The sequence below is a fragment of the Octopus sinensis genome, linkage group LG6 (genome assembly GCF_006345805.1).
Source record: "Octopus sinensis linkage group LG6, ASM634580v1, whole genome shotgun sequence".
Lineage (NCBI taxonomy): Eukaryota > Metazoa > Mollusca > Cephalopoda > Octopoda > Octopodidae > Octopus > Octopus sinensis.
In genome coordinates, this window is record NC_043002.1 from 47,379,333 (window position 1) to 47,394,000 (window position 14,668).

Genomic DNA, 14,668 nt, shown 5'->3' on the forward strand with positions numbered 1-14,668 from the left:
CACTAGCCATTAACAAAGTAGCACCAATAATCATAAAATTCATAGAGCACTCTATGAATAAATGGCAAACAGTCCTACACCTCCAAACAAAAGAGGGACTCATGAAAACCAAAGACATCCCCATTAGGAGAGGAATATTCCAGGGAGACACGCTCTCTCCACTCCTTTTCTGCTTGGCACTGTCACCTCTATCTGATATGCTAACTAGAACTGGATGCTGATATAAATGTTACGGCAAAACGATCAGCCACCTTTTATATATGGATGACCTAAAATTATACGCTGCAAATGACAAACAGCTGGAAACACTATTAAAGACAGTTCATGGATCTACCAAAGAAATAGATATGAAATTTGGATGAGAGAAATGCGCCAAAGTAACCATGAAAAGAGGAAAACTAGTTAAGAGTAACAACATCACACTAGATAAAACCAATGAAATAAAAGAATTAGACCAAAGCCAAACTTACAAATACTTAGGAATCCATGAACTAGACAAGACACAACACACACAAATGAAAGAGAAAAGAAAAAAAGAATATTATAGACGAGTTAGATCAATACTGAAAACAGAGCTCAATGCTAAAAACAAGATAATAGGTATCAACACTTTAGCCGTACCAGTTATAAGTTACAGCTACAATATCCTTAACTGGACACGAAATGAACTGTCCAAAATAGATAGGAAAACAAGAAAAATACTGACAGGATCTAGGATGCATCACCCAAAATCTGACATAGAAAGACTATATATACAACTTATAGAAGGTGGTAGAGGCCTTATACAGCTGGAAAACTACTATAAAATAACCACCATAGGACTGCAAAAATATCTACTTCAGAAGGAAGGAAAACTGATCCAGATAGCAGCAAAACACGAGCAAAATAAAAAACTGTTCTCAGTATTTAAGGAAGCTGACAAATACAAACAAGAAATCATACCACCTAATAAACATGAAGAAGAAGAAGAAGAAGAAGAAGATGAAGAAACAACAAAAGCTATAAAACAAATGAAATCCAAACTAAAAATAGAACAGCAACGAACCATGATAAAACGATGTCAAGAAAAGCCCCTTCATGGTAAATACTGCACTAAACTAAACGCAAAAGAAATAGACAAAGAAAAATCCCAGCAATGGTTGAGAAGCTCAGGACTCAAAGCAGAAACAGAGGGATTTTTAATTGCAGCACAAGACCAAGCCTCCCCACCAGAAATTACCAAAAACATGTAATGAAAAGAAATATTACAAGTAACTGCAGAATATGTGGAGATGGACAAGAAACAATAAATCATATTATCTCTAGCTGCCCAGTCCTGGCTAAGAAGGAATATATTCACAGACATGACAGAGTTGGAACCTACATACATTGGAAGCTATGCCAACATTATGGAATAACAACAGAAAAAAGATGGTATAGGCACACACCAGAAAAGGTCACAGAAAACGAGAAAGCAACCATACTCTGGGATATGCCGATACACACAGACAGAGAAATTAAGGCCAACAGACCAGATATAGTTGTCAGAGATCATGAAGAAAAAAAATTCTTTCTAATTGATGTATCAATACCGTCAGATGACAACGTGTCTTCAAAAGGAAATGGAGAAACTCTCAAAATACAAAGACCTGGAAATAGAGGTAACTAGAATGTGGAACCTGAAAACAGAAACAATTCCTATCATAGTAGGTGCATTAGGCATGATAAAAAAATATTCAGATAAATACATAAAAACACCAGGACTTACAAACACATATAACATACAGAAAATTGCACTACTAGGCACTGCACACATCCTACGCAGAACACTTTCCATACAATAACCATCAGAGCATCACAACAAATCACAGCACATACCCAAGGCACACAGAGCTGCGCTCGGTAGTGAAGTGAAAGCACGCTATAAAAATAAAACTACTGAATAATAATAATAATAATTATAATAACACTTTCTACTATAAGCAAAAGGCCTGGAATTTAAGAAGAGGGTGATGGTCGATAACACCGACTCCAGTACTTGACTAGTACTTATTTTATCGACCTCGAAAGGATGAAAGACGAAGTCGACTTCAGCGAAATTAGAACTCAGAACATAAAGACGGGTAAAATAACATTAAGTATTTTGCCCGGTGTGCTAACGATTCTGCAAGTAACAACAACAGCAGCAACAACAACAACAACAACAACAACAACAACAGCAGCAACAACAACAACCACAACGACAATAACAACAATAATAACAACAACATCGAAAAATACCTTAGGAATGAGAACCCAGGTTCGAAATTTCCCCAAGACACCTGATGAAGGCTGTAGGGTATATCAGCCGAAATGATGTGTTAACAACAAGCAAGATGAGGATAAATATCCGTCAATTGTATATAATGTAAATAATGTACTAAAGAACATTCTTTGAAGCAAGCTAAGTTGGACGGTAGTAGGGTATTTCAGCAACAAAATTCAATGGTTGTTGAGGCTTCCTATGAAATCGCCATGTGGACTGCAAAGAGCAAGTAGAGCCATGACATCGGAGAGTCTCTCAAAAAACCATGTCTACTCCGTGCAGCAGATCTCGTTCTGGGGAAAGATAGTACAGACAAGCTTTCCCAGATTTTACTATCAAACGACGCAGTCAAGGAAAGGATCGACGACTTGACTCAAGACATCAGTTGTTAGTTGTCGGAGCACTGCATCCTTCAAAACGTCCATGCTTCCTGAGATTCACCAACACTACACCTGATTGTCTCCCCTCCATACACACGCAAGCATGTATCTGACTCATACACTGTTCACTTCCCAGACATTTGTACATTACTGCATATGCTTTATACGCACTTTCGACACGTGGTGCACCTGAGCACTGTATACAATAATTTCATTATTATATTATTATCAAAGATCAAATTCTCGACCATGTAAAATTTTGTTCTGTTCTTGTCATCCAGTGTGACAAAACGACTGACATCGCTCAGTGTTCTCAGCTACTGGTATATACTCGCTTTGTGTCAGGCAACTGTGTAAAAGGGAAATGTTTTGTCACTCTATGAGTAGTTGTACAACAGCAGCAGCTATTTTTTATGATGCATCAAACTTCTTTCAGAAAACCAGCTTTCGTGAGAATCGCTGGTAGGAATTTTCACTGATAGAGCTCCAGCCATGTTTGGTCTGCAGTCTGAATTCATTACTAGGGTGATATAAAAAAATGTTCATTTGTTGTAGGTACACATTGCATACTTCATCGTGAAGCCTTAGCATAAAGAACCTTACCTACTGAAATGAGGAGTGTCCGGAACGTAGCTATCAAGGTTGTCAACTTTGTTAAAAGTGGAACCTTAAACAGTTGTATTTTTAAACTGCTGTGTAAAGATATGAAATCTGTGTAAAGATATGAAATCTGTGTAAAGATATGAAATCTGTGTAAAGATATGAAATCTGTGTAAAGATATGAAATCTGTGTAAAGATATGCTGTGTAAAGATATGAAATCTGAACATGAAGCATTGCTTTTTCACTCGAACATTTTTCACGTACGATGGCTATCAAAAAGAAACTTGCTTGGACGGCTTTATAAACTACGAAAAGAAGTAGCAATATTTCGAGATTTGCAGCAGAAGGTAGATCTCCATGACAAATTCCAGTCTGAAGGCTTTCATCTATCTCTAGCTTATCTGGTAGACATCTTCGAAGTGTTGAATGCTTTTGACCTTAAACTACAAGGGAAAAACATCAACATTCTCACGCACCACGACACCATTCGATCATTCATGGCGAAACTCGACCTCTGGAAATGTCGAATTCAGGAGGGAAATATTGCCAGTTTTAGTTACTTGGATTCTGCTCTAATTCACGGTAACCTTGATTCTGAGTTAAAGAAACAGATAATCACTCATCTGACTTGAAAACAGAATTTATTAGATACTTCTCAGATATAGACGAAAAGCGTGAAGCTTGGAAATTCACCAGGAACGCATTTCAGTGTGAAGTGACTGATGTTTTGGATGAAGCGCAAGAGGAGTTTCTTGAGCTGAAGTTCAACTCCCCAGCTAAAGAAGACTTCAAAGAACTGGATCTTGAAATGTTCTGGATCAAGTGCCTTCCTGTTTGCCCTCTGATCGCACATCAGGTTCTTCGGTTTTTGGCTATGTTTGGGTCCACGTATCTTTGTGAAGCTGCATTTTCCACGCTCATTGCTGTCAAGACAAAGAACAGGACAGACTGAACGTTGAAAGGGATTTACGATGTGCACTCTCTGGCATTCAACCACGCATTCAAGATCTTGTAACTAAGAAGCAGTGTTACGTATCTCACTAATAATGTGACTTATTCATATTCAATAAAAGAAACTTTTTTGTTGAGAAGTAGTGTCAAGTATCTCACTTTTTGTATAATGCATATTTTGTATAATGTGACTAATTTATATTCAATAAAGACTAAAAACATATTTTTAGATTTTATTTACATTTTAGGATGTAATTTTATTCATAGATGCAAGGGAGTCGTGATGAGAAGGACAAATTCATAGGAGGGGCGTGATAGTAAAAAGGTTAAGAACCACTGCTCTAAAGGTTACACAAGGAGAAAAACTAACCAGCTGTCTATAGTACTGGTTTGTTTATCTATAAAACATTAATAACAAATAAACAAAGTAGCTAGTTATAAACTCTCAAGAAGAGATAGAGTAGACTATAAATCCAAGCCATCAGTGAAACTGTAAAAATCTGTAAAACTTTCTAGAAGTTAATCATTTAAGTATATATGAGCATGTCTAGAGATGCAAGTATATGCACGAGAAGAGACACATAAAACAAAACATACAAATCTGCACATATACATACATACATACATACATACATACATACATACATACATACATACATACAAAAATACCCTGGTAATGTTGAAATTCCAAGGGGAAGGAGTTCGCTTCCCCTGCTAGCGATGTATTGTATATAAAGAATGCAGAACGTTGCATCCAAAACCAGCTGGCGGAGAATCTGCCTGGGGTTATACTAGTAGTAACACTTACCTGCCACGTTGATGTGGCAACTTGCTTACTGTTTAATAATAACAAATGTTCAATATATAACTTTGGGTAACAATAGAAAGAACAACGACGAGGCAAATAAACGATTTACAATATGTGTCGACAGACGATCAATAATAACAATGACAGAGTCTCTCCGAAGACAGGCTGGCACTGCAGTCAAAACTGAATGGAATAAGTTTCAAGCAATCAATATATGGGAAGTTGCTTTATTAGAATATGATACAATATTATCAGTAGGAAGAAAGGGGAGTCACAAAGGTTGGACTGAAAATCACGAAAACTACTCACAACACACGGAGCATTCCATCCCAAAAGCGATATTGATTGGTAGTATCTTATCCGGTGAATGAGGATAATCAGCTGTGAAAGTTGTATGCGCTTGGGCTGGTATATCAGTGTGCCATAGAACCCTTGCTGATGATTCAGGTGAGGATATCTGATATAGTCAGCACACATACCTGAGTGGAGATAGGAGAGTAAAGTAAGGAAGAAAAGAGACTGGAAAAAAGATAAACTGTCAGGTTGCGAGAGAGGTGAGGAGGCATGCAGATTCAGATGACAAGTGACACGGGCTAAGGAAGTGCGACTTGAAACCACAGGCAAAAGCGGTTATCTGTGCAGCGTAGAAACAAGTATCTAGGATAAATTACACCACTTGCAGCGTTGACAATACAACAGAAAGGACAAGTGCAGGTTGTGCTGTGATTAAAGTGAGACTGGCCCCAAATCTGGAAAAAACCAAGAATCGATAACGCCACGGTAGTGATTCATTGGAAGCTGCGCGGAAAATACTGATTGAGTAGAGCAAAGACCTGATATGGGCAAATCCCAGAAGTTGTAATTGATAATGACAAGGAATGTGTAATAATCCAGGTGACCATTAAATTAAACATTCAAAGCCGGATACAGTTATAAGGAATAAAGAGGAAAAGACTGTTTGACCATAGCTTTTGCATATTTCGGCAATGGTAGAGTATTGGAGAGAAAAGAACGATTACGTTTCGGTTATGCAAATTACCGAGGTTATAAATACGTTCTATTATAGTTTGCATATTTCCTTTCTGTTGGAGATAAAGTAGGATAACTGCTATGGTAATCTATGCCTATTGGATCAGAGCCATGTGTTCACAGCTTTCCCCTTGCCTTCAGACATTCACGCTTCCTTAGTGGCATGCCTGTGTCTGAAAAATCTCGATTCTTCAGATTTTCTCTCCATCTCTCATTTGGAATTGGTTCCAATTGCCATACACAACATTTCTACCATACATAGAAGCGGGAAAAAATTAATAAACCAATAATTGCTCTTCTATGGTGTTTAGTATACTTTTATTCGTTTTTTTAAAAACCCATGCCACTTGCCACTCGATGTTATTTCTGCTATTTTCGTTTCATTCACGTTATACGTAGATGCAGGCGTGGCTGTGAGGTAAAAAGTTTGCTTCTCAACCACACGGTTCCGGGTTCAGTCCCCCTGCATAGCACCTTGGGCAAGACTCGTCGGGCCGACCAAATGCCTTGTGAGTGGATTTGGTAGACGGAAACTGAAAGAAGCCCGTCGTATGTATATATGTGTGTATGTGTATTTGTTTGTCTAGTTGTGCGTGTATTTGTGTTTGTGTGTGTGTGTGTGTGTGTGTGTGTGTGTGTGTGTTTGTGTGTGTGTTTGGCCCCCATCACCGCCTGACAACCGGTGGTGGTATGTTTACGCTTCCGTACCTTAGTTGTTCGGCAAGAGACACTAACAGAATAAGTACCAGGTTTAAGAAATATGTTGTGGGGTCGATTTGTTCGACTAAAACCTTTCAAGGCGTTGCTCCAGAATGGTCGCAGTCAAATGACTGAAACAAGTAAAAGAATAAAAGCAAAACACACACACACCTATATATATATATATATATATATATATATATATATATAATATATATATATAATATATATATATATATATTCTAATATGAATTTGAAGCAGCTCGAAGGATGTAAACAATATCGAACACACATACACAAGTAAGTGAGAGAATACATTCTCTTACGCCTATAAGCGTAGCCTACTCACGAACGAGCAAAAGGTTAAACTTGTACATGTATGTTCGATACTCTTTATATCCTTCGAGCTACTTTTAATTCATATTTGAACTTTTTTCGTGGTTTGAAACGTTTGCGCATACCACCATATGGTTCTTACACCATCTTGCATATATTTATAGATAGCCATTTAGCTTGAATCAGGCCTGTTATCCGTTGGTGTTGCTGCCGTTTTTACTGTTGTGAGTGTTGTTGTTGCATCCTCCCACAACAACAACAACCAATCTCGAGAAATTGGGCTTCTCAAAGCCAGAAAGGAGAAAGTTGATTCGAAGACTACAAATCCAAGCCATCACTGGAACTATAAAAATCTGTAAAACCTTCTAGAAGTTAATAATTTAAGTATATATGAGTATGTCTACATACGCAAGTATATACATGAGAAGTCACACAAATCAAAACATACAAATCTGCACTTATACATACATACATAGATACAAAAATACCCTGTAAATGTTGAAATTCCAATGAAGGAGCCTTGGATCTAAATTAGAAACCGGTTCTTTCTCTATTGACAAGAAATCTTGAAATAAAACTGAATCATCTCTCTCTGTCTCTCACACACACACACACACACACACACACACACACACAGCTATATATATATATATATATATATATATATATATATATATATATACAGAATTGAAATTTTGCTCTGTTTATTGCATAACAAAGTGTAACTTTCAATCTTAGCAGGAGAATTAATTCTGAATTTTTGTCATTACTATTTAGCGAGAATAAGATTTATGCTTAGTAACAATTGATGCGCAGTGATTTCATAAAAATAAGTATGGCTGTTTTAACAGACATATTTATTGTTGCTGAAGTTGTTTAACTGAAGGTCAATATTGATGGACACAGTTCTATTTTTGAAACCAATTAAGACAACCTGCTACCTTTTTTTAAAAAGACATTGAGTGGCTACTTCGCATGCTCGTTAATATTAATGCAAATCATGCCTTCCTTTGTTTCCAAGGAAACTAACCAGTACGTTGCTTCATTCTGTGTGCAATTAATGATTGCAAGGTGCTTCCTGTTTACAGGGGTTTCTCTTATTAAAGATATTCAGTGGTTGTCATGTGAATATATAATTCATTTGTAAATCGATTTACTTAGCTTTTAAGTACATTTTGTTATGTTTCTTCATTTTCTTCGTATAAAAGTTGCTTATACAACATTTTATTCTGTAATGATTTTTCAAAATAAAAACATTTTAAGTTAGTTATTTGCATTGCATTTGGTGAACGTTAGCTTCCTTGGTTAGGGTTTGCAAGGAACTAATCAATGGTTAAGTATATATCTAATGCAAAAGTAACAGGGTTTGCAAGTACAACACTCATGTTCATCCTCTTTTCCTTTCTATCTCTGACTGTTTCCTACTATCTCTTTAACATTTTCTCCATGACTTCTCTCTCTTCCTCCCTCTCTGTCTATACACACACACACACACACACACACATACACACACACACACTCATTATACATGTGTGATTTTGTCTATGCGTGTGTATATGTAAAGGTCAGTCCGGCGAAAGCTTAGCTGGTCGAAACTTGGAAGCTACTGTCAACAACATTCTTGTTTAAGAATAATAATTTTATACTCTACAAAATTATAGATAGAGTAACCCATCAATTTAGTGTAAAATCGTTTTTATTATCATTGAAATAAAAACCAACGATGTACGTGCATGTGTGTGTATGTAAGTATGTATTATATATAATATATTATATATATATATATATTATATATATATATATATATATATATATATATATATATATATAATATATATATATACACGCACATGATGCGCTTCTTTCAGTTTCCATCTACCATATTTACTCACAAAGCTTTACTCAGCTCAGAGTTAAGATAGAAGATACTTGCCCAAGGTGCCACAAAGCGGGCCTGAACTGGAACCCATGTGGTTGGGAAGTAAACTTCTTTACCATACCCATACGCCTACGCCTATGTATGAATAAATGAATATATATATATATATATATATTGTTGGCATCCTTTTCTCTCGGGAGACAATAGAGTTGCGCATAAACTAATCCAATCTGGTTTTTACATTTCATGTCCTCTCCAGTTTCCTCTCTAGTTTTGCGCAGGCCTGGGCTAGATGTAAGAAAATCCTGGGTAGCCCTGTCGTTAGGATTCCTCTCTCGACTTTGCTGACGTAGTCCAGAGGAGTACAGAACATTACGTTTGGCACCAGCTTGGTTGCAGGAGCTGCCGAAAGAGTGTCAAGTCGAACACTAAACCGTCTATGGGGCTCCACTCCGGATTTCTTTGAAGGTTGTCTCCTTTCCGTAACCCTGGATAGGGGCCCATACCGGGTACTGTCAGCCGGAGCCAGCTAAGCACGGGACCCGTGTCAAGCAGGGTCGTCATTCCCTGAAGTAGTGAAGAAAATCACTACCCATTACCTATATATATATATATAGGCGCAGGCGTGGCTGTGTGCTAAGAAGCTTGCTTCCCGTATGGTTTCGATTTCAGTTCCGCTGCGTAGCACTTTCAGCGAGTGTCTTCTATTATACCCTCGGGCCGATCAGAGCCTTGTGAGTGAATTTGGTTGACTGAAACTGAAAGAAGCCCGTCATATATGAGTGCGTGTGTGTGTATGTCTTGGTGGGTGGGTGTGTATTTATGAATGTGTATGTATCTTTGTCTCTGTGCTTGTCTCCTCCCATTATCGCTTGACAACCAGTGTTGTCTTTGCGTCCATGTAACTTAGCGATTCGGTAAAAGAGACTGTCAGCGTATGCGGACGACATCCCCGTCATCGTATCCTGTGACAAATAACTACATCTAGTAGGTGGTGCCATAAGGGTTTACAGAGCGGTAACGGGAGTAAAAATACACTGTGAAAAGTCGGTCGGACTGCAGCTCGGCACCTGGAGTGAAAAGTCAATGTCACCCATCACTGTTATAGGACGCTAGTCGAACGGCCCGGTGAAATTGCTCGGAGTCTGGTTCGAAGAAGACCTCTAGATAGAGAGAAACTGGACTGAGGTAACGAACAGGCTGGCCAATCTCACTCAGAAATGGGTTGAGAGGAAACTGTCCCTGAAAGGGCGGGCGGAGGTGGCGAATGTGTTCATCGCATCAGTCATCATTTATCGCCTAACAACCATGCCTTGTCCGGATTCGTGTCTTGTGAAGCTGGAGCGCCTGCTTTTTTTGTGGAAACGCCGGAGTTCGCTGCTCAGACACTCTATCTGCTATCAACTGCCGCTAAGTGGAGGGCTGGACATGCCTTGGCTGAAAATGCGCAGAGGCTGAGACAATTCCAGCTTTGCCTAGACGGTGAACGGGTGTGGTCGCCCCTCGTCAAACTCGTTTTCCCACAGTTCGGCTCATTTAGCGAATTGGATCAAGCGCAGACCTAGGTTGGGTGTTTAGCAAGCAGAGCGCCGTTATGGCGTCACGCTTCTCAGCCAAACGGGCAACGTGTGCGGCAGGGTTTCCATCTCGTCTTTCTGTAGAGGGTTAGTGGCTGGCAAGTGTGAAGACGTTCTGGGCGAGATCCTTTCGCAAACAGCGGTAACTTTCTTCAGTTGAATACACGTCATTGATTGGTTAAAATTACCCAAACCCGACAACTTTAACACGAAGTAACTTATGAAATACATAATTTTGTCAAAAACGTTAAGAGTAAACCGTGGTCTACGTGACGCATTCAACCAATATCCAAAGTTTCAAACTGTTTAGTTAAAAAAAAAAATTAATTAAAAATACTGTGACTGAAATTGAATAGATCCATGAGTTTTTCACTCGCTAAAGGTCAACTGCCAATTGTGGTTGTCCACATTGTTCTTTGCACAATGAAAAATTATTTTGTTCTTATGAATGCATTCATTGTATTCTTTGTGTGTGTATGTGTTTAAATGTATGTATTTATGAACAGTATGTGTGTCAGTGTATTTAAATGTCACTTGCTAGTCATCATGCGCCTCCACTCCTACGTTTAAGTATCCATAAGTATACGAATATGAAAACTATTCACTAGACCGTAAACATTTAGTACAACTTTTTTAACTTAAAGCTTAGGCCTCATAACATTGAAGACGTGTCAGTGGTTGAGAATAACTTAGTAAACAAGATTTTAAGTTTTTCTATCATTCTCTTGGGAAAATCTGGACATTTTCTTCATATGTAAATATATAAACATGTCACATATACAGTTGATTAATTCTTTTATCATTATAGTGACACTGGGGTAAAATATACGAAGCCGAATACAGTCATCATGACTACCCTTCACATAAGAATACACCAGGCACATGCATCACAACCATGTCTGTGCGACATGGTGATCTCATATCAAGATTAACAGGTTGAATGAAACTCTCATGTCTCCTGAGGTGAATAATCTAAACTGCAAAGAATTCCTCTCAACACATGGGTATGATGCTACCCCACTACTTCTATTCGTGATCAGAGATGCACATATCCTCAGCTACTAAGAGACATACTCAATTGGTTATGGTAAAAAAAACTGACAACCAATGTGTGGTATTTAGCAGAATATTTGCTGTAGACCATCTTTTATACCAAAACAAAACAATGTACATGATAAAACTTCCAATCAGTTAAGATGAGAAGCCATGAAAGCCATTGCCTGGTACTGCATCAGGGCATTATTATAATTATAATTGTTATTATTATTATTATTATTATTATTATTATTATTATTATTATTATTATTATTATTATTATTATTATTTTTTCTTCTTTCAAATTTGCTTCCATTTCTTGCCGAGTGTCTTCCCGACTCCTAGGGCAAAGAAACTCATACTATACATTGGTAGGCCATTAAACCAAACTCAGTAGTTCGTTCATTTTTTTTTTTTTAAAGTTAAATTAAAATACATGAGCAGCAACAGTTCTCACATCGACAATGCTCTTCTCAATACGTGTGATGTACCAGTTAAGACAATCTTTTGCACTTCTTGCAGGGATGGTAAGCCAGGGATCATTCTCATATAATTTTCGGTTCCCTTCTTGATCATTCCTAGTGCTCCTGCGATCACTGGTATTGTAACCGCCTTGAGATGCCACATTTTCTCAATTTCAATGAGTAGGTCTTTATATTTTCTGAGCTTGTCAAACTCTTTCGCTGAGATATTATGATCACAGGGGATGCTCATGTCGATCAATAAGCAAACTTTATTGTTTTGGTCTTTCACAACAATATCTGGTTTATTGGCCTTGATGGTTCGGTCTGTATGTACTGGAAAGTCCCACAGAATGGTTACATTTTCTCCTTCAGTTACAGCCTCAGGGTGGTGATTATACCACTTGTCGGCAGTTTTGATATTGTAATGCCGACTTATTAGCCAGTGGAGATATTGGCCAACTCTGTCATGTCTTAATTTATACTCCACTGGTGCTAAGACTTTACATCCAGAGATTAGGTGGTCCACTGTTTCAATCATGTCGTTGCAGAATCGGCATTTTGGGTCTGCTCCATTTTTCATCACATTGGCCTGGTAGTTCCGGGTTAATAGGCTTTGATCTTGAGCAGCCAGGATGAAACCTTCGCTCTCTGCTTTTAGCCCTGAGCTCCGTAGCCACTGATGGGTTTGCTTCTGGTCAACATCAGCTTGTTTGCTGCGGGTCACATATTTGCCGTGCAGAGGTTTCTTCTACCTATCAGCCAATTGCTCGTGCGCTTTTTTCATTGCCATCATTTTCACCTTCTTTGCAACAATAGTTGCCGTACTTCCCTCGGGTTGTTCAGTTTGGGTATCCTGCACGAGATCAATAGCAATTTTTTTGCTTTCCTTTATGATAGAATGAAGCTTCTTTCGTCTCTCGTGATTTTCCACGAGCTTTAGCATCCAGTCATTCGATATTTCGAGATATTTGGCCAGTCCAATTGTGGTTGTTTTGTAAGCTAGTTCAAATTGGATCAGGCCTCGACCTCCTTGGGCTCTGGGAAGGTAAAGGCGATCTACGTCTGCCTTTGGGTGGTGCATCCTATTACAACTCAGCAGCTTGCGTATTTTTCTATCTATATTCTTTACTTCACTCATATTCCAGTTCAACACATTGTAGCTATAAGTAACAACTGGAACTGCTAAGGAATTTATAGCTAACACCTTGTTACGTGCATTTAGTTCAGATTTCAGGACTGCACGAACTCTCCTATAACATTCCTTCCTGATTTTCTCTTTCATGCTTGCATGCTGAATACCAGAGCCTTCATTTATCCCTAAATATTTGTATGTTTGTTCTTGCTCAAGCTCTCTTATGACTGTGTCAACATCTAACACGACTGAATTTGTGGTCTTCACTTTCCCTTTCTGGAAAGTGGCCTTGGCACACTTCTCAAGTCCAAACTCCATCCCGATGTCATCGCTGAATGCTTTCACGGTGCGCAATAGGCCTTCAAGTTCATTATTGTCTTTACCATAAAGTTTTAAGTCATCCATATAAAATAGATGGCTTATTTTTTTATTGGCAATTTTATACCCATACCCTATTCTGTTTAATTCACTTGTAAGGGGTATTAGGGCTATGCAGAATATTAAAGGTGAAAGTGAGTCACCTTGAAAAATTCCACAGTTGATGTTTATATTTTCTGAGGCAAGTACTCCATTAGAGTGGTATAATTGGAGATTCGTATTCCACAACGACATATTGTGCTTCAGGAAGTTTGAAATCACAGGGGAAATTTTGAAGATATACAGCGATCTCAAGATCCATGGATGCGGTATACTGTCGAAGGCCTTTTTGTATTATTATTATTATTATTATTATTATCATTATTATTATTATTATTATCATTGAGTGAGAGAGAGCAGTGCATGCCATCAAATTGACACTGGGGCAAAATATACGAAGCCCAGTATACCCATCATGACTACCCGCCTGATAAAGATACACTAGGCACGTGCATCACAACCATATGTGCGTGACATGGTGATCTCAGATCAAGATAAACAGCACACGACCTTGCAGGTGGGGCACAGTTAGAATTTTCTTCTGGTCGAGTAGCCCATCCCGCTCAAATAGTCCCTGAATAAGGGTTGCTTAAGGATGTTGAACGAAACACCCATGTTTCTAGAGGTGAATTATTCAAATCCCAAAGAATCCCCCTCAACACACGGCTATGAGGCTCCCCACTACTTCTGCTTGTGATCAGAGATGCACATGTCGTCAGCCGCCACTAAGGGACATGCTCAACTGGTTATGGTCAAACAACTGACAAGCAAATCTGTGGTATTGAGCAGAATATTTGCTGTAGGCCATCTTTTATATCATCATCTTCATCATCATCATCATCATCGTCATCATTATTATTATTATTATTACTATTATTATTATTATTATTATTATTATTATTATTATTATTATTATTATTATTATTATTAAGACGGCAAGCTGGCAGAATTGTTAGCGCGGCAGGCGAAATGCTTATTTCGTCTGCGACTACGTTCTGAGTTCAAATTCCGTCGAGGTCGACTTTGCCTTTCATCCTTTGTCCTAGTTTGTCCCCCTCTGTGCTTAGCCCCTTGT

General features: G+C 38.3%; 1 protein-coding gene across 1 annotated transcript; it reads left to right on the forward strand.

Moving 5' to 3' along the window:
- Window positions 1-3,463: 3,463 nt before the first annotated feature.
- LOC115213229 (protein FAM200B-like) lies at window positions 3,464-3,898 on the forward strand. Its single transcript, XM_029782164.1, has one exon. It carries the CDS (start codon window positions 3,464-3,466, stop codon window positions 3,896-3,898), a length of 435 nt encoding a protein of 144 aa, XP_029638024.1.
- The last annotated feature ends 10,770 nt before the right edge of the window (window positions 3,899-14,668 follow it).

Coding starts and splice junctions, on each gene's coding strand:
- LOC115213229 (XM_029782164.1), top strand. CDS start 3,464: ATGCTGTGTAAAGATATGAAATCTGAACATGAAGCATTGCTTTTTCAC.